The following is a 19990-nucleotide window of genomic DNA, read 5'->3' on the forward strand; positions in this document are numbered from 1 at the left end:
AAATTATATGTTTAAGTATTATATGACTACATCTCCATATGTAAGTAATCTTAAATTATATAGTTGGATGGGTTTTAAAACTATTATTGTGGATTCTGAAGTTTGAACTTAGCAGTTATATCAAATGTTAATCAGTTCAACAAATTGTATTGAAATGTCAATAACCTATAACCAAATGTCAACAGCTTGTATATAGTGTCAACAACTCAGAAAACAAATATTATAATTAATAAAGAAAATTATAAGATAGATGTCATTAGTGAGCAGAATCAAATATCAACAACTAATAAGATAATGTCAATAACTTTTAGTATATGTTAACAACTAAAAAACAACTCTGATTGTTGTTGACATGGCTTGTACGTGTAGATGACATGACTTATAATTGTTGTTGACATGGTTTCTATGTATAGTCGACATGACTTGTACGTGTAGTTGACATAGTATGTAACATAGTTGACATGGTTTGTACGTGTAGTAGACACGATATGTACCGTAGTTGACATGACTTGTATGTACCGTTGACACGATATGCACCATAGTTGACATAATTATATTAGTTGTTGACATGGCTAGTATATATAGTTGACATGATTTTTAATTGTAATTAACCTTAAAAACATGAATTGTAATTGTAATTACCCCTCCAGGCAGGACTGGGGCAGCCTGGACGCCCTCATCAGCGAGTAGCACGGAGGCAAGTCTGACTCCAACTTGTATTCAAATGTCAACAACTTATAACCAAATGTCAACAGCTTGTATAAAGTGTGTACAACTCAGAAAACAAATCTTAAAATTAAAAAAAAAACAAAATCATACAATAGATGTCAATAGAGAGCAAAATCAAATATCAACAACGGGTCTTGTTAGGTTGAGATTTTTTAGCTTAATTGAGAAATGAGATGCATTTTCAGCCACTCATTCACAATTTTCGCGCAATGTCAACTACTCAAACATTATGTCAACTAGGGGGCATAATTGTCATTTTCGCGATGTCAACTACGGAGACAATATGTCAACTACGATGTCAACAACAAATGTTATTTATGGGAACCACGATGTCAACAACAAATGTTATTAATTGTGTACGTAGTTGACATAGATTATATAGGTAGTTGACATGCATAGTTGATATTAAAAAAGGGAGATAACTAAATCTTAGCAACTAATTTTCAAATGAGAAATATTACCAAACAACCATTGTGCAAAATATTTCATGCTTTAATTTGGAGAAATAAAAGAGAGAGACACGTAACATTTGCCTCAAAAGCAGAATTCTTTACGTATTTTCCGTTCCTTTCATACTTGATAAATCATCCAACAACAATAAAAAATTTGTACATTTAACATTTCTTCAATATCGAGAATATCGAATATAAACAACTCGTATTAAAATGTCAACAACTAAAAAATGACACTTACAATTGACATATCAATACCGAGAATATCGAATGTCAACAACTCGTATTAAAATGTCATCAGCTAAAAAATAACACTTACAATTGACATATCAATACCGAGAATATCGAATGTCAACAACTCGTATTAAAATGTCATCAGCTAAAAAATAAGACTTATAATTCACATATCAATAGCCAGAATATCGAATGTCAACAACTCGTATTAAAATGTCAACAACTAAAAAATAACACTTATAATTCACATATCAATAGCCAAAATATCAAATGTCAACAATTAAAACAAAGTTGAGATATCACAGTTAACAGGAATATCATTATTTAGGTGAATCTCCATCCCCATCATCATCCATACATCAATCATTCAAGCAAGAAAAAACAACAAAAACAAAAAAAGCAACAAAATCCGAGGGGAAAGAGGAAGAATATGTATAAAAATCAATACAAAATCAATCGGATCAAGGTTGCTGCTATCAAAATCTAAACGAGAAAAATGAAATGAGATTAGAAATTAAATTACATGTATCTCCAAATACGATCTGCGAATTCCAGAAAGCGCCGCCTTCGCCGGGAGGAGATTGCGGCAGAGCTCCCGCCGGCGACATTCTCCGACATGTGGACGCCGGTCGCGTAGGCGTTTCTCGCCTGAATCGCGTATTTCCGATCTTGCCTTATCCTCGTTCACGAATCTCTGAATTCCAGCTTCTCGAACCCCCATTCCCTGTGTTTTCCCTAAATTTCACCGAATTAGGTTTTCAATTAACGCGAATTGAACATTCAGATCATCAATTGATTCAATTCAGTTGCTGATTCAGCTTCTCGAATACCGCCATTTCCTCGACGGCGTCGAAAACGCCGATTCCTTCAGCTTCAACGGTGAAGGATCGAAGCGCGCTCGTGAAAGCTCTCTCCACCTATCCGGAATATCTAAGAAACAAAGCTTCCGATGAGAAATCAGCGAAATGACGAAGAATTTCGAAGGATTGATCTGGTTGAGAGAGAAGAATGATGATTGGATCACCGCATCGACTCTCTGGGTGGCCATCTTCTTCATCCCTAATTAAAACATAAAATTACTATTCTGCCCTTTCATATTAAATTAATCTAAAAATATTTATTGTGTGGAAAAATCTGGACCACTCATTTAATAAAAATGAGTGACTGATATTGCATCTCATTTCTCAATTAGCCTAAATAATCTCAATTGATCACGACCCTATATATATATATATATATATATATATCAATTTATTTACAATTTATATAACTATTAAAACACTAATATAATAAGGGTTTCATTGTAACACTACTTTAAATACAATTTCCTTCGTCCCTCATACTTCATCAATTTTTTCTTAATTCTTGTGCTATATTATATTTATATTTTTCTGAGACGGATGGAACAATTAAATTTTATGACTTGAGGCCAGGACGTGGAAATGGAATAATAAACAAAAAATACAAAATTAATCAACAAATCCAATTATAAAAAATAACGCATTCTGTTCTATTGGAAAGTAATAATGGCGATTTTCCATAATTAGATAATGGTAAAGGGGATAACAAAAAGTACTAGTACGAGATACGAGGCGGGAGATGGGATAACAAAAATAATGGGCTTTCGACGTGGCATGTTCCCATTGTGTGAAGCAGAATATTTTATCTTTTTCTGAGAATAAAAAACTAAATTTAGAATTTTTTGTTTGGAGAAGAAGTTAGCAATAGCATGGAGATGAATAAAATGATAAAAACAGCAAGGAATAGGATTATGATTATCCTAGAACTAGAATAAGAATAGTGAACACACAAAAATGGAGGCTTGGTTCCTCATCATCGTCTCACTCTGCGTCGCCGCCCTACTCAAATCCACACTCACCCTTTTATCGCCGCGCACCAAGCGCCTCCCGCCCGGCCCTCCGGCGCTCCCCCTCATCGGCAACCTCATCTGGCTCCGCAAGCCCATCTCCGACCTCGAGCAAGTCCTCCGCCGCCTCAAGCCCCGCTACGGCCCCATCATCACCGTCAAAATCGCCCACCGCTTCTTCGTCTTCGTCAACGGCCACTCCATCGCCCATCAAGCCCTCGTCCAGCACGGCGCGCTCTTCGCCGACCGCCCTGGCCCCCCGGTCACCAGCACCTACCTCAACGCGCCAAGGAAAACCATCAGCTCCTCTTCCTACGGCCCCACGTGGCGCCTCCTCCGCCGCAACCTCACGCAGGAGATCCTCCACCCCTCCCGCGTCAGAGGATACTCCGCCTCGCGGCGCTGGGTGCTGTCTCTCCTCATGGATCGCATCCGCGCCGCCGCCAACTCGGAATCCTCCGTCAAACTGGTTAATCACTTCCAATACGCCATGTTCTGTCTCCTCGTGCTGCTGTGTTTTGGGGATAAGCTCAAGGAGGATCAAATCAAGGAGATCGAAGCGATTCAGCGTAAACTCCTCGTCAATTTCCAGAGATTCAACGTTCTCAATTTCTGGCCGCGGCTAGGGCGCATCATCTTCCGCAAGCGATGGCAGCTGCTGTTTGAGCTCCGCAAAGAGCAGGATAGAATCCTGATTCCTCTCATCAGAGCGAGAATTGAAGCGAAGAAAACGAAGAAGACGAACGAGGAAGAAGAAGATGAATTGGTGGCGTATGTCGACACACTAGCGGATCTAATTCTACCGGAAGAGAACAGAAAGCTCCACGAGGAGGAAATCGTGAGCTTATGCAGCGAATTTCTCACCGCCGGCACCGATACCACATCAACAGCACTGCAATGGATCATGGCGAATCTAGTGAAGCAGCAGGAGATTCAGGAGAAAGTGTACCGGGAGATAATTGGCGTGGTGAAGGGGGATGTGGTTGAGGAGGAGGATCTGCAGAGGATGCCCTACCTGAAGGCGGTGGTGCTGGAGGCGCTGCGGCGGCATCCGCCGGGCCACTTTGTGCTGCCGCACAAGGTGAAGGAGGAGGTGGAGCTGGAGGGGCACAGAATCCCCAAGGATACGTATGTGAATTTCATGGTGGCGGACATGAATTGGGACGCCAAAGTGTGGGAGGAGCCGATGGAGTTCAAGCCGGAGAGGTTTGTGGCCGCTTGCGAGGGGGAAGGTTTCGACGTGACAGGCAGCAGGGAGATAAAGATGATGCCGTTTGGGGCGGGGAGGAGAGTGTGCCCGGGATTCACAGTGGCGCTGCTGCATTTGGAGTATTTCGTTGCGAATTTCATACGCAGTTTCAAGTGGGAAGCAGATGGTGAAGTGGATCTTACTGAGAAGCAGGAGTTCACCATTGTCATGAAAAATCCACTGCGTGCACGCATCACTCCCAGAAACTAAAATATGCTTATTTATTTCTGTTTTACCTTTGCAGTAGGGTATTGATAGCACTAGTTTTATTCCTATGAGTATTAAGAAACCACATTTCTTGAAAAGAAAAGCAATCAAATCTATAAAAAACTTGTGTGATGAGTCATGTAATAATACATCAAAGTAAGTTTTTTCTTAAGTATGCTTTGTCTAAAATGTTGAAGAAAAGCAAGTCTTGTCATTCCAACTTGAGTGCCGCAAAGGACTCCGCCACATCCATTGCAGTTTCAATGCGTGATGCATCACTCCCCTGACATCATGACACAAGCCACAATCAGATTCGACTATATGCAACAAAACATACTGCTTCTTGTTTTCTACAATACTACTACTTCATTTTCATCCGTCTCAAGCTGCTTGCACTATTTTTTGGCGAGGAATTAAAGAATTGATGTTTAAAAATTAAGTGGAGAGAGAATAAAGTAGGTGATAGAGAAAAAAAAAAGAATAAAGTAGAAGAGAGGAAAGTTTTTGCCAAAATAAAAAAGGTGCAAGTAGCTTGGGGCAGGGAGTACGATTCTTGAAGCATTCAAAAATATGTACAGTACTTAAAGATTGCTCATGCATCATATTGGTCTCTATATTTGACTTATTTTAATCATAATAAGGGGTGATCAATGGGGCTTTACTCACCTGCCCTTGAGCAAGGCCTCCTTTTCCTCCGCCTCCTTTTCCACTTATCAGCTCCAAAACCTTCTTCAACCATTCCGTAACGTTTAACTGCTTGTACTTGCCATCTTTCTCTGGTACACCAGCACAAACAAAAGCCTTGTTCACTGTTTCGTCTCTGCTAAAGACCATCACTGCAATCCCCTATATAAAAGACAAGGAAATCATATTAAGAGAACCAGGTGTCGTGAACAGGTAGGAAGTGGTTGATAATTTGGGAAATAGGAAGTAGCTCATAATTTAAGTAGAAAGGCGCTGAGAACCTTCTGCTCCATGACTTTGACAACTGCCTCACGAATGGCAGTACTATCAGAACCAACATCAACAAGTGAAATGCAGTAGTTCTTTCCATTCGATGAAGCACCTTCAGCTGTTTGTATTGCTGCTTCAATGGCTTTCCGTGTGTGTTCTTCAGCTATCTTCTTTTTGGCTTTAATGACTTGGCTCTGACAAAAACACAGTTTTCTGTTCATTTTCTATATCCCAATGAACTTCTATAGTATGTCATTAGATGATCAGAATACAAGAGAGTCTACTAGATAGGCACATAAACACTTGACAGAGAACAGGATTAACAAATTGTCTATGAGAAAATAAAAACAATTTATTTAAGAATCACGAATTCATCATCTAGTAAGTGACTTGCATTGATTTTCAAATGCAGATGGAAACACCCTGCACATACACTACCTAAATTCGTTTCTCAAATAATTTAACGCTTCACAGGTCACTGTGGACAAGTAAGATTTATGCTCAAGAGCAGTAACATATAACTCCACTAATACACAGCAGACTTGGGGCTGAGAAGTACCTGAAGCACAGAAATTTTTGCCTTGAGATCCGCTTTTGTTGCAGAAGGGATGGATGCTCCTTCCAGACGACTATTCAAGGATGTTACTTTCTGAGAAGTAATTAAAACAAAGGTCAGCTCAATAGCTCATAATATCAAAAGTAGGACATAGAAGATATTCATTTAGTAATGAAAAGGAAATCACGTCTTCAAGAACATGCCACTTTTGCAGACAGGTTAGAGTGTTAATTAAAACTATAAGATACGGCAGGTGGAATTGAAGGAAAGTACGATTGCATGTCAAAGTTTCAGGCACTAAGACAAGCAAGGGAAGTAGTTATCCAACAATCCCACACATAGCAATCGAAACAAATTTTGAATCTAAAACCCAAGAACCTGCTCCAGAATGCTTCCTTCAGTTTTGGATGCTTCATTTATTTCTTGTTCAAGTGATGACGCCAGTTCAAAAGCTTTGAAAGCATAATCCAGTGTGACTGCTGTAATTCTACGAATTCCTTTAGCAATTCCTTCCTCGGATAAGAGTGCGAATGCTTTCGCATCCCTTGTATTTGATATATGTGTGCCTGAACAAGCATGTCGACTTTATAAAACCCAGAAAAAATCCATGTAAGAGTTAATCAAAGTCCTTTATTTACCTCCACACAACTCAGCAGAGATTGATAACCATTCCTCACTTTCAGGATTTGCAAGTAAATCCTCCACTTTGCGACCGACTGATACAATCCGAACAGGATCAGGATACACCTACAAAACAAAGAGAAAAAAATTAAGAAAGAAAGATTAAAAACAAAACAAAAATGGCCAGAAAATTCAGGCAAAATGCTATGAGGTGATCTTCAAGAATAAAGATCTTCCTAGCTCTTACCTCCCCAAAAACAGCTCTTAGACCATTCACGCGTTTTGCATCAGCAAGCTTGGTTTCCTTTGCAAAAACATCCAGTTCAGCCTTAATCTGCTCATTCACTATGGACTCGATTTTTCTTAGTTCCTCTGGCTTCACAGGCTTCCCTGTATTACATTGAGGGAGAATCAGTTACCTAATATAGGGAATGGAAAAACATAAACAGGAGAAACTAAACAGGTAAGCTGACCATGAGAAAAGTCATATCTCAGCTTCTCAGGAAGAACAATGGATCCTTTCTGGTCTACATGGTTACCAAGTACCTCCTGCATTTATGACAATGTTTTGAAGGTTAATCTCAAAAATAAAACAGAACCCATGTAGAGAGTAAGTTTCTGTTCTAGCCTTACCCTTAGCGCAAAATTCAACATGTGTGTGCAGGTATGATTGGGAGCAATCAATGTTCGTCTATCATAGTCAACCTGCTCAGCCCCAACAAGAAAATACTTAAAAGGCAATCAAAAAGCACCTAATTTGTGTGTATTTGAACAATCATGATTAAATCCTTACGCATAAAATAATGTATCACCTTACAAACCACTTTATCGCCAAGGTAAAGTCTGCCGGTCTTTCCTCTAAAAGAACCAATATGAATAACAAACCCACCATAAATCTGAACATTGCTCACTTCAAAAGCTCCATCAGGGCCTTCAATTATTCCTGTATCATGTATCTGCAAGACAATACGGAGTGTTAAGTGAATACAGAACTGTGTTCCAAACACATGGGTGATTTCGCATTTGCACAAAAAAAAGCCAAGGATAATTATGAAAGATAAAGAGAAGAGAATTATAATGCCCAGCACAAATGGAAAACCAACTAAATCCATGCAAGAAAACTCTATCTAAGGATAATGACTTATATATTATGGTGTTCATATTTGTGTTTTGCAGACCATTTCAGGAAATCTTGTGTTCTAGTCTAAAATAAGTAGTTAAAAACAACTCAAGTTCATCCAAACAAACTTCAGCCTATGATCCACCCATCCATCAATCTTGGGTAACCAGCAACATAGCAACATAAATACTGTGAGTTTTATGTAATTATTTTAATTATTTTAACTAGGAAATAATCTTTAAAAGCAAATTTGAGGTAATAATCTTCCACCACAACAAATTGAAAAATGTACTGGACATATTCAGCTTCTGAAAAAATAAACACATAACAAGCTGACACTATGAAAAGGTGAAAATCAATAAATAAGTGCTATATGTGACAAACGAGATAAAATCCACAGCAGATTGATTTCAGATGTTTACCTGACCACCTTGCTCAGCATAAAAACTAGTAGTCTCAAGGATCAAGCCAACTTCTTCACCAGGGACAACACTTTCAAGGAATTCACTCCCAGTGTAAACGGCTTTAATCAGACTTGTATGGTCCTAAAAATTAGAAAGAAAAAAAAATACAGCTCTAAAATGAATTATTTATGGCCACAAAACATAATGATACCAAGATTATTATGTAGGGAAGTAGCAGAGACACAAACTGAAAAGCCAATTTTGACTTATACAGTTATACAGAGTAGCAACTAGCAAGAATGATTGAGTGCAGCTAATTGAATGGCCACAAACCTGAAACCAAGTAAATTTGAATGAGTCATCCGTAGCAGAAACCCTTTTCTTGTGCAATGAGGAAGTAGCATCGGCATCCATGGCAATAACAGCACCAGCTTGCTAGAAAATGAACAGATAACTTTTAGCATAACCATATTCAGAGGAAACATAACCTTTAGACTATCAACTTCAAGATACTTCTTTCAGTGCATCAATATCAAGAACTATTCTCTTTTGCTTATGATAATTAATTAATTTTACAGCAAGAACATACTTTCAACTTCGAGAACTTTGATTGTGAGTTTCTTAACGAATCAATAGAGTATGTCCCTGAAGAAGAAGCAATTATCTATTTATTTTATGTAGTGTGCATTATCACCTTATTCTGTGCATTCCTTGACCTTTCTCGTGCTTTATTCATAGCTAGATTAAAGCCTTCCGAATCCACTGTCAAGCCTCTTTCTTCGGCCATCAGCTGATAGACACAAGTTTTTGGTCACAATCAAAAGAACAAAATCATTAACACACAGAAAACTAAAGAGGCAATCACCTGCGTCAAATCCAATGGAAATCCATAGGTATCCCACAAGTCAAATGCATCCTGCAAATTGCAATTAAATAGAAACTTGCCGTTAGAGGCTAAAAACCAGTTTCCTGATTGCAGCTAAGGCTAGTAGACCAAATGTATTACTATATAGTAGACATTTGCAGGATACCAGTATATCACAGCTACACAGATTTCAGCTTTTCAATTATATCTGTACACAGGATTATTGAGAATCAACAAACTTGGGGCAAGAGCACAAAAATGACCATGTGGAGGTAGTCCCCTAATCGATTAGAACACAAAAGAAAGTCAATAAGTTTTCAACCACCCTTCTATGCATTGACATGGAGAGTAGAAAATATAATTCCAATTCTCCTTGATTAAGTGAGGAAAGGAAAACCTAAAACAAATTGAAAATAATTCTTATGATTAAAGGAACATACTCCCTCTGACCCAAAAAAATAGTCCCCCTTTAGGTCCGTCCACTTCTATTTTCAGAAACTTTTTCACCACGCATTGGTCCAACTACCCACTTCAACTACTTTTTATCTTTCTTTGTCCTACTTTACCAATTCCCCATTAAAACTTGTGTTGTCCCTTAAGTCTATATTTAGGGGGCAGGCAGAGTACTAAAAAATCACAGACTCACAGTATGTGTTGCTCGAACACAGTAGCAGCATATGATTGATATATACAACCACATACTCATGTCTCATAGTGGGTTAAATGGTTGCTGACTTGCTGCACATGGGAGAATGAATACCAGGAAGTCTGTTTACAGCTTAGGAACTACACTTATTACTCTTGATAAGTGATTCTTTTCATGTATCAGGACATTTCAGTTAGATTGCATCTAATAAATATGGAGTTCCATGCAAGGGCTCTAGCCAATCACATAAACAAATCTTTTGCCACTGACAAGCAAAACGTGTATTCGACTCCTCTACTCAATCAAATAGGTCGTGAAAATATAGTAGTCTGCTTTCTAACTCAAGACATTGAACAACAAAAGAAGACTCTTTCGGGTGACAACAAAACTGGCTAATCACTTGCCTGTCCACTAAGCGTTTTCCCTTGGACTTCTTGAGCAGCCTTCTTAAATTTCTCAATTCCCTGTTGAAGAAGCAGACCAATGTATTAGAATAGATTCATTATTTCTATTAGGGGATCTAAACTCAGTATTTAAACATAAACTATGTCAGTAGTAGAAGATGGCTAGAGAGCCATGTCATATGTTTGAGAATTGAAGCTGATATAACCCAAATAAACAGGTGAAGACATAGATCGGTTGTCTGCAAATAAAACTGAAGCTGCAGACTGGCCAGCCAATGACCAAAATGAGAAGCATAATAGAAGAAGATAAAGGAAATTAATGAACATACTTTAGTCAAAGTCCTGCCAAAGCTAGCCTCTTCATCCGCAATGATTTCCCTAATCTTAACAGCATGTTCTTTCAGCTCCGGAAAAACATCACTCATGACATCCACCACTACTTGCACCAGCCTTTTCACATAATAATGTATTAGAATGAGAAGTAACAAACAAACTTGATTCTCCATTATGCAACAAAATATGTGAAATATACGAATAAGGAAATGGGAGGGGGTATATAGTGAAATACCATGACAACCGATAAGTGCAGTACAGAATACAAAGGATATATTATGAGAAAGAAAAACAAAACAAAATTGAACAATTTGGTAGATATGTACCCATTGAAAAAGCCTGGCTGGGCTTTCAGAACTTCAGTACCATATCTGACAGCTCGTCGAAGGATGCGCCTCAACACATATTCGCGTCCATCATTACCTGCAGATCAGTATATCAGCTTATCACGCCATCTAAAAAGATTCACATGACTATCATTAGCTGCAACTATATAATGACATTCCTCAAACAAGTTCGGAAATTCAGATGCTAAGAGTTCAGAACTTATGGTATTGCAGGAAATATGAATAAGAAATACACAATGTCTCAAGCAAGAAAAATTACAACTTTCAAACTAGTACTTCACCTGGGCAAGAACCATCAGCAATGGCGAATGAAATCGTTCTAATGTGATCAGAGACCACCCTGTAGGCCATGTCAACCGTGTCTAGGTCATCAGATCCAACTTTCCCAGAGTATGGGCGGGCTTTAGTAGCCTAAAAGGATTAGAAATTACTTAGTGAACACAAATACCTAACACATGGATGGTCAAGTAAAAGAATAAAGGAGCTTGGGAGCAACACCCCTTATTTTTTTCGGCCATGTCTTAATGTATCATAACATATTTCACAAGCTTTAACGATTAAAACATGAAAAACTTCTTAATTATCTAAAATGATTCTTCAGACTGAAAAAGGTTAAATTTACCAAAACTGGGATATTTCAATTTACCTGTTGTATTGCATCAAATATAGGCATGAATATATCAGTGTCGTAATTGCTCATCTTATTTTGAAGAATAGAAGTTAATCTTTCAAAACCCATCCCAGTGTCAACATGTTTCGCCGGCAGAGATTTCAGTACTCCATCAGCTTCCCTGTTAAACTGTGATGTGCGATCAATTCAGTTGCTAAAATCATACCAAAAAAATACTCCTTCCCCACCCCCACAGAAAAGAATAAAGAACTACCTGAATAAACACAAGATTCCATATTTCAATTACTGTAGGGTCATCATTGTTCACAAAGGATGCAGCATCACGTCCACCAATCCTATCAAAATGGATTTCAGTACAGGGTCCGCATGGCCCAGTATCCCCCATCTCCCAAAAGTTATCCTATTATTTCAAAGTAGCATAAAATTAGGAAATTCAGTGAATATACATATTAGAAATCATTTAGCCTGCCAAATTTAACTAAATGCAATGTAGAGCACTAAATATACAAATATACATACAATAGGCACATTAATGAACCATTATCCTCTGTTCATTTCTTGATTTTTTTCTAATGTCTATCTATCTTAGTGTTGTCCTCCAAATGCAGACATGTCCATGCTGTTGGATCCACCGATTATGCCACTCTTTCCGATCATGGCATGACAGTTTACATCAATATAGCTATGAAGTATGAACTCAGAGACACATAGATAGATACAGCTGTATATGCATGCACACTTACAAATAAGTAAAATCATGCGCGGTGCAGATGAAGTGAAGGAACAAGAGAAGACATCATACTTTACAACCAAAAGGCAAGACACGGTTGGGAGGAAGAACTTGGAGCCACTTATCCCTAGCTTCTAAGTCAGCAGGAAGACCAAGTTTCTCATCACCACCAAAATAGGTCGCATAAATTCTATCTGCAGGCAACTTATATACCTGTTCCATAGTACAACAAACCAAATTTAAAGTGAAACCAATAAAATACCGAACAGGAGAACAAAATTCATCTCGACAAATAGAAACCACGAAGGAAACTAGCCTTGGTAAGAAGCTCCCAAGCCCATTCAATGGCCTCATTCTTGAAATAGTCCCCGAAGGACCAATTGCCAAGCATCTCGAAGAAGGTGTGGTGGTAGGTATCCTTACCCACATCATCGAGATCATTATGCTTGCCGCCAGCACGAATACACTTCTGAGTGTTGCAAGCACGTTTGAGTTTGCTTAACTCCGTATTAGGGTCAGCTGTGCCCAGGAAGATCGGCTTGAACTGATTCATACCTAACCAATACAATCAATTAATCAAACACACTCCGGCAACAAATGAAATCAGCATCTATAAGTTAGGCTGCCTTAGGATCAAATATAGCTACTCCACTTCAAATTCAGTATTAGGTTTTCAATTAACACCAATTGTAGAAAGCACGCATATTCGAGAAGCGAGAATTTACCGGCATTAGCAAATAGAAGAGTGGGGTCATTATGCGGAACAACAGGGCTCGATATCCAATTGACGTGAGATTTGTCCTCGAAGAATTTGATGAAGGTTTCCCTAACTTTCTTCGCCGGCCACTCGATTTCAGTAGCCTGAGACCCCATAGAAGGCGTTGATGATGACGCCTCTGCCGCAATAAAACCGGTAGAGGTGCTGTAGAAGTGAGCCGGAAGGAAGAGCGCAAGACTCGGGAGTGTGGTAGTAGCAGCCGGCGGCCGATGAGGGCGAGGTGATGGCGGCGGAAGTTTGAGAGCTCTGCGGGCCAAAGAGGAAATGCTCCAACTGCTACCTTTGATAGTGTAAACCCTCATCCATTCCCTTTTTTGCCACCCTTAACTATATTTATGTGAGTCTAGTATTTTGTAACCTTTTCTTTTTTCCTTTTCCTTTTCCTTTTCCTATGTTATTGAATTGCTGAATATTGCGCTAGCTTGGCGTGAAAAAATAAATATTCGTTCAGTTAAAATTTTCTCAAATAAATTATGTAAGGATGATTTGGTGTGTATGACGCTCGAATATTTAAAAATACTAAAAGACGAAAAATATATGAGTAAAAGAAATAGAAGACGAAGACTATTCAAGTAAAAAAAATAAGATTATAGGAGACGAAGACTATACTACAAGTATGTTAGTGGGCTCCAACCTCCAAGAACGCAATGTGACATGGAATATGTTCAGATTCCAGATTCTATTTTAATGAGTCAGTGGATTCGATCCCAATTGGAGTCTTGTAGGAGTTCATAAAAGATATATGTCCATTCAAAATAAAATGTTTTTATTCTAGATTATTCAATTAAATATGATATAAGTGTTTGCTAAAATAAAATAATTTTATTTCTAGTTTTAACTTTTTTATTTTACTTTTCTTCACATAACTCAGAAAATAGCATTATAGAAAATCTCATGCCTAAAAATAAATATTTCATGTTTTATAGGACGGAAGAAGTATATTAAGTGGCGTTCACTAGGTTAGACACAATAATATAAAAATATAATATAGAATAAATTTAAATACTACTATAATAGTTATTTAGTCACCGTGTGAGATGAATAATCTTCTTAAGATTATCCACAATGGATACCCTAATGAGAACCCTAGTGGTTGTATCATCAGCAATCCTATCTTTCTGCAATTGTAGAGCCTTAATGGATGATGTCCTATCTTTTATCTATTTATCATTTAGTATTTTTTAATTTGGTTTCTAATTACTAAAATGAGAATAGAGAAGAGAAAGTAAGGAGTAGAGAGTATTGGTGTGTGAAAAGTGAAGAGAAAATTGGATATTTATAGTGGTTTACTTTTAGGGTTTAAAGAATTAAAAATAAATAAAAAAATAGAAAAAAGTCGGATCGGGCTCGGGCATCGGGCTGCAATGGATGCCCGATCTCACGCCCAATGGATCGGTCGCGACCGATCAGTCGGTCTTCGTCTGGCGCGCCCAACTCATGCAGTGGGTGCCAAACGACGCCCGAGCCCGATCTCGGACGATCGAGCGTGAGATCGGGCACCCATAGTGGATGCTCTAAGTGCTTATTTGGTAGCCTAAATAAGGCTAAGACACACTCCGCTGAGTTATCAAGCTTATTTGAATGTTTGGTAGATGAGATGAGGCGTAAAGCCTATTTCGGCTTGCTGAGGCTCGAAATGAATTAGTTCAAAATGGTGGATTATTTAACCGGCCATTTGAGTGAGATAACATATCCATCATCTAGATATGATACAAAATGACTAAAACACACTGCTCTTCCAATTGAATTTGACGTGAAAGTGAAATTTGATCAACAATTTTAGGGCCTTTCTCCAACGATTTTAGGGCTTTTCTCCAACAATTTTTTCATTTAAATTTAACAAGAAATTTGATCAATTATATCTAGTTTCAAAAATTAGGGCGGACAAGCATCTTCAATTCCTGAAATTAGGCTTGACGACGCAACCCAACACGACCTCCTAAACAGCCCACGGGTGGCGGTTCCCATGTCGGCGTGGTGGGTGGTGCTGTAGTACGTGATGTGCGGGTTGGCTGATGTGTTTGTGGTGGTGGGGATAAGGAGCGTGCAGCGAAGCAGAATTTTTGTTGGGTGCTTGGGGTGTGAGCAAGGAAGAGGCGCTACAAATCCTACTTTTTTGGGTTGGAGAGAAATGGGGAGAGTGGGGGAGAAATGGACGAAGATCTTGAAAAATTTAATTTCATACGGTTAAATTAGTAATTTTAGGCTTTTATCCTGATTTTTATATTTGTTACCAAACAATATGACTAAATTGTTTATCATGAATTTTATCTTAATTCTTATCTTAAAGCTCATTTTAAATAATTATATTGTACTAATTGTTAGAGTTAAAATATTGAAAGCATCTTTCGAGTGCTCGTATATGTAATAACTCTTTTGTCCAATTTTACCATTTAATGAGAAACAATATTTTGTTACAATGTGTTTTGCTTATGTATTCTTTATGTATTTATGAGATGTTGAAATGTGTTTTCCATTTAAATGCATAGGTTAAGCAAAATTAGTCTAAGTCTTCTGCATTGTAGACTAGTTGTGAGCGGTGTTCACAGTAGGTAATTTGTCGGTTCTTGCAGAAGGAAAAATGTTTCACAATCTATATAGGCTTTGACTAACTATCGTGAAAGGTTGCGACGTCAGTCCGAAAGTTTCCTTACCTAAGGAGATGAACGAGGTCGGTGTGGTATAAGTGAAATGATCAAACAGTGAGATAAGTCTTCCTTGACTATTTATTGAAAGACGAGGTTTTGGTGATTGTCATTTCTTAATAATTGTTGACATAATGTTAAGCATACGATATTAATTGAAAATTACTTTGACCTATCAAATAGTAAGGGTATCTTGTTGCCCAAGAATCACGATCGATTGGGTGGTGATCATTAATGCTTAAGTGATGCTAGTATTGTTATTGCAACGAATCGTGTGCTGAGAGAGGCTAATCTGATAATATCCTCAAGAGATGTTTAGAAAAAAGTTTTATTATTCAGAAAACTGACTAATTGAAATTTATTTCATGAATAATAAATAATGTTTATGGCTAGACCACTCTTGAAAAAATATAGTATTAATTAATAAAAGTCAGATAGCAGACTTGATATTAATTAATGAATATTTAGATCCCTAACACGGGAAATGAATAAATTAAAGAGGAAGTCCCAGAATGCTCGTAATTTCGGTTTTGACGAACAGACAGTATTATATATATATATATTGGATTATAATAATATCTAAGTTTGGGCTTGGATTAAATTAGTTTTAATTTAATTAGTGAAAGTCCGAACTGTGGCCCAACCCAATCCTCCATAAATCCCTAATCTGACCCAAAATGATCAACTTAATATAAAAGGGATAAGATGAGAAGACATATTATTTAAATACTCATTACTTTCGTTCTCTCTGCAATCACAAAGAGATTGAAAAATAACGATTTCTAGGATTCTTCAACCTAGAGATTTCTGTGTTCAATTCATCTTCAGCTTTTGAGAATTTGACGAGCTTTGCCACACAAATGTCAAATTCGAGTTAAAGGAAACATATCAAAAGATTCGTGGTTGAGATTCATAGAAGAAGGCGATAGAATCCAATTCTTGATTTTTTATGGTACGTTATTTTATTGTATATATATTCAATATAATATGTGATTATATGCTCAATCATGTTTTATTGTTTAATATCTAAATATTGTGTAATATCTAAAAAGCATGTTTAAATATAAATCTTTCGATCAAACTAAACAAATCTATTGCGAAAATCAATACTAACCTAATATGTCTACAAAAATGCACTTAAAGTGTATTATAAAACATGACAAGATATACTGTCACAAAAAGTTTCGAGAGAAATGGCAACCATACAAAAGACGAAGAATAAATATAGAGAAACGTCCTAAACGGCTAGCCCACGTAATCATAAAAGACTGCATGGAAATATATAGTTGGGCTTAGTTTTAGAGTAAAAAAGATAAAGACAATGGGTTTGGCCCAATAGTTAATTAATTAATCATTACCAATTAGATAAGTATGTTCATATTTTTAAAATGGCCAAACAAATACTCCCTCCGTCCGCGAATAGGAGTCCAGTTTTGCCATTTTGGTCCGTCCGCGAATAAGAGTCCCGTTTTGCCATTTTGGTCCGTCCGCAAATAAGAGTTCCGGTTCATTATTTCTATAAATGGTAAAAGGCCACAAATTCCACCAATTCATTCCACTTCCATATCATTTAAAACTAATATAAACAAGTGAGACTCATTTTCCACTAACTTTCTTTCACCCACTTTTTTTAATATTTCTTAAAACTCGTAGCGGAAATGAATGAGACTCTTATTCGTGGACGGAGGGAGTATTTTAAATTGTATCCATAAAAATATTATGCTACAACACATCTCATTTATTCTTATATTATTTTTATAATTTTGATGAAAGGGTGATAGAAAATAAATTAACAGCCTAATTACTAGTATTCAAAATTGGTGAGAATAGGTAAACATGTGAACCTTTTTCAAGGAAGATTGGAATTATTACTTTGGTACTATTCTTGTGAATATTTATTTAAATAAGGGAAATTGGTCTCTAAAACCATGAACTTTGCCCAAATTTTGGTATTTCCCATGAACTTTGAAATTGGTACTCCATATAATATCACGAACTTTGCATTTTGTTTGGTATTTCCCATGACATGTTTATTACTATATTTGACTAACTTACGAAGCTTTTATCATACTTGACACAATTAAATCAATATGGTTTTCAACGTGACTTTTTATGCTACATGTTATGAACTTAAAAAATGGTTTCAAATATTATAAAACATATCACGGTTGCCTATGTTAAATAAGATTTTGATGAAAATATCTTATTTGAGTGAATTTGGGAAATACCAAACAAAATACAAAGTTCGTGATATTATATACCAATTTCAAAGTTCATGGAAAATACCAATTTTTGGGCAAAGTTCATGGTTTTAGAGACCAATTTCCCTTTAAATAATTTCGTATGTCATAATGTGGCTACATGAATTTTTGTTATATGTAAAAAATGCATACAAATGAATTTCATTAAAAATGTAAAAAATTAGTTTAAATTATATATATGTTATGTCAAAAAATAGTCAAACATTTTTTAAAAAGAGATGCCTTGACTTTTTGCATAATATACTTACCATTATATTGAACAGCCCATACTCACACTTATGAAAAAAAGTCAAAATCACATTTGTAAAATGAGGTTGGATTCTGCTTTCAATAATTAGATCTAAAATTTAAAATGGCGTTGTTTATAAGTGGAATATAAATTGTTCATAAGATATAAGGGTTAACTTTGAGTCTTTCATGTCATAATTTAAGTTATAAGATAAGTCCACGCTACACTTCGCATATATTTTAGTTCTCGTGTTGAACATAACGATGCATTTTGACTATCTTCATCTAATTTTCGGGATGCATTTTGGCTATCTTCATCTAATTTTTGGGAAATTGTGTACTTAATCTTAATATTGACGGATTTGGTGAAAGTTTTAGAATGATCTACTTTATCCTTCTCTTTAAATTTTTGTGAGCAAACACAATTAATGGTTAATTACAATTTACAAAGGTTTATTATTTTTTCTTAGGCTATAAGATAATTTGCAATTATAATTTAATTCAATTCCTAAATAAGGTTTCACGAGGATCCGAAAATCATATTTGAAAAATGGCTCTATAGCCTACACATATTTACTTTAAAATATTTCTCTTTTTTCATAGTCCAATAACCAATTAGTATGATGTTTATGAGTTGTGCTTTTGTTAGGATCTTAAATTTATAGGGAAATTTATCACTAAAACCATGAATTTTGGTCAAATTTTAATATTTTCCATGAATTTTAAAATTGGTCTAAGAATATCACGAACTTTACATTTTGTTTGTTATTTCTCATAGCAGCCCAAATAAGATATATTCGACAAAAATCTTATTATACGTGGACAACTGTGAAATGTTTATAATATTTTAAATTACTTTTTAGGTTTGTGACAAATAAGATAAAAAAACTATGTAGAAAATCACGTTGACTTAGTGGTCCCAAGTAGAATAAAAAATGCTCGGAAGTTGGTTGGATATGATGATTGATCTGCCATGGGAAATAACAAACAAAATGTAGATAGTACACCAGGTGGTATTGACAGTCGTTGGCCGTGAAGTCAATCGCTGGTGTTAAACCATCTAAAACATCTTTGAAGAGGGGGGAAGAGTAGAGCACGTTCAAGTCGTTGGATCTGGCCGTACCAAAATATGCATGCCAAATCCATAGGCGGAAGTCGGCGACTGCTTTTAGGATGTGTATCGGGTCGTTGCCTTTGTGGCCGCTTACGTGTGCCCCCCTCCAACATACCAGACAATTTTTGTACTTCCAATGCATACAGTCAATGCTGCCAAGCATGCCGGGAAATCAGCGGTGTGCTTCGTGAAGATGAAGCAGCTGCCGACAATCTTCAGTGTTGGGTGCCTAAAGGATTCATCACCGAATGTAGTGCAAACGTTGGCTCAGACATTTTTTTACGCAGTCGATTCCACCGGACTTCCCCACATGCAAATACTCGTCGAAAATATCTGGTGATTTCCAGATAGCAAGTTGTCGGATGGCGCAAGTACACTTCTGCAGAGGCGAGAGACTTACCCGACCGGTTACGTCTCGCTGTGTTTGGAAGTATGGATCACGGGCGGACAATGTGTTAGAAATACACATAAACAAGCGTTTTGACATGCAGAAACAACACTGGAAGTAATCATTTGGGAACCGTGGCTCGTCACAAAAATAGTCGTTCACGAGCCTTTCATTGGTTCCCTCATGATCACGAGTGAATAGCTACGAGTTTTTTTCGGTTGCAGATG

At 36.9% G+C, this 19990-nt stretch overlaps 2 protein-coding genes across 2 annotated transcripts; one reads left to right on the forward strand and one right to left on the reverse strand.

Moving 5' to 3' along the window:
• The first annotated feature begins 3119 nt into the window (after positions 1-3119).
• Positions 3120-4870, forward strand: LOC125207457 (cytochrome P450 89A2-like). The gene has a single exon (XM_048106809.2). The coding sequence runs from the start codon at positions 3230-3232 to the stop codon at positions 4739-4741; it is 1512 nt and encodes a 503-aa protein (XP_047962766.2). The 5' UTR covers positions 3120-3229; the 3' UTR covers positions 4742-4870.
• Positions 4826-13453, reverse strand: LOC125207455 (alanine--tRNA ligase-like). The gene is made up of 23 exons (XM_048106808.2): positions 13075-13453; positions 12666-12904; positions 12422-12562; positions 11873-12019; positions 11635-11787; positions 11270-11399; positions 10968-11064; positions 10638-10758; positions 10309-10368; positions 9259-9309; positions 9088-9183; positions 8727-8828; positions 8412-8534; positions 7682-7825; positions 7503-7574; positions 7343-7418; positions 7117-7259; positions 6887-6995; positions 6627-6814; positions 6252-6341; positions 5704-5886; positions 5405-5584; positions 4826-5021 (listed from the first exon to the last, which is right to left on the reverse strand). Exons 1-23 carry the CDS (start codon positions 13427-13429, stop codon positions 4950-4952), a joined length of 3072 nt encoding a protein of 1023 aa, XP_047962765.2. The 5' UTR covers positions 13430-13453; the 3' UTR covers positions 4826-4949.
• Between the last annotated feature and the right edge of the window lie 6537 nt (positions 13454-19990).

Source organism: Salvia hispanica, chromosome 6 (assembly GCF_029641045.1).
Source record: "Salvia hispanica isolate PSC_SH4W2 chromosome 6, Shi_PSC_v1, whole genome shotgun sequence".
Lineage (NCBI taxonomy): Eukaryota > Viridiplantae > Streptophyta > Magnoliopsida > Lamiales > Lamiaceae > Salvia > Salvia hispanica.

Bases quoted from the DNA above. Each gene is read 5' to 3' on its own strand.
- LOC125207457 (XM_048106809.2), top strand. From the start codon at position 3,230: ATGGAGGCTTGGTTCCTCATCATCGTCTCACTCTGCGTCGCCGCCCTA.
- LOC125207455 (XM_048106808.2), bottom strand. From the start codon at position 13,429: ATGAGGGTTTACACTATCAAAGGTAGCAGTTGGAGCATTTCCTCTTTG. The intron at 7,260-7,342 runs GTCAGCTTACCT...AATGTAATACAG, and splicing joins GAGATATGACTTTTCTCATG to GGAAGCCTGTGAAGCCAGAG. The intron at 5,585-5,703 runs GTTCTCAGCGCC...TCTTTTATATAG, and splicing joins TCAAAGTCATGGAGCAGAAG to GGGATTGCAGTGATGGTCTT.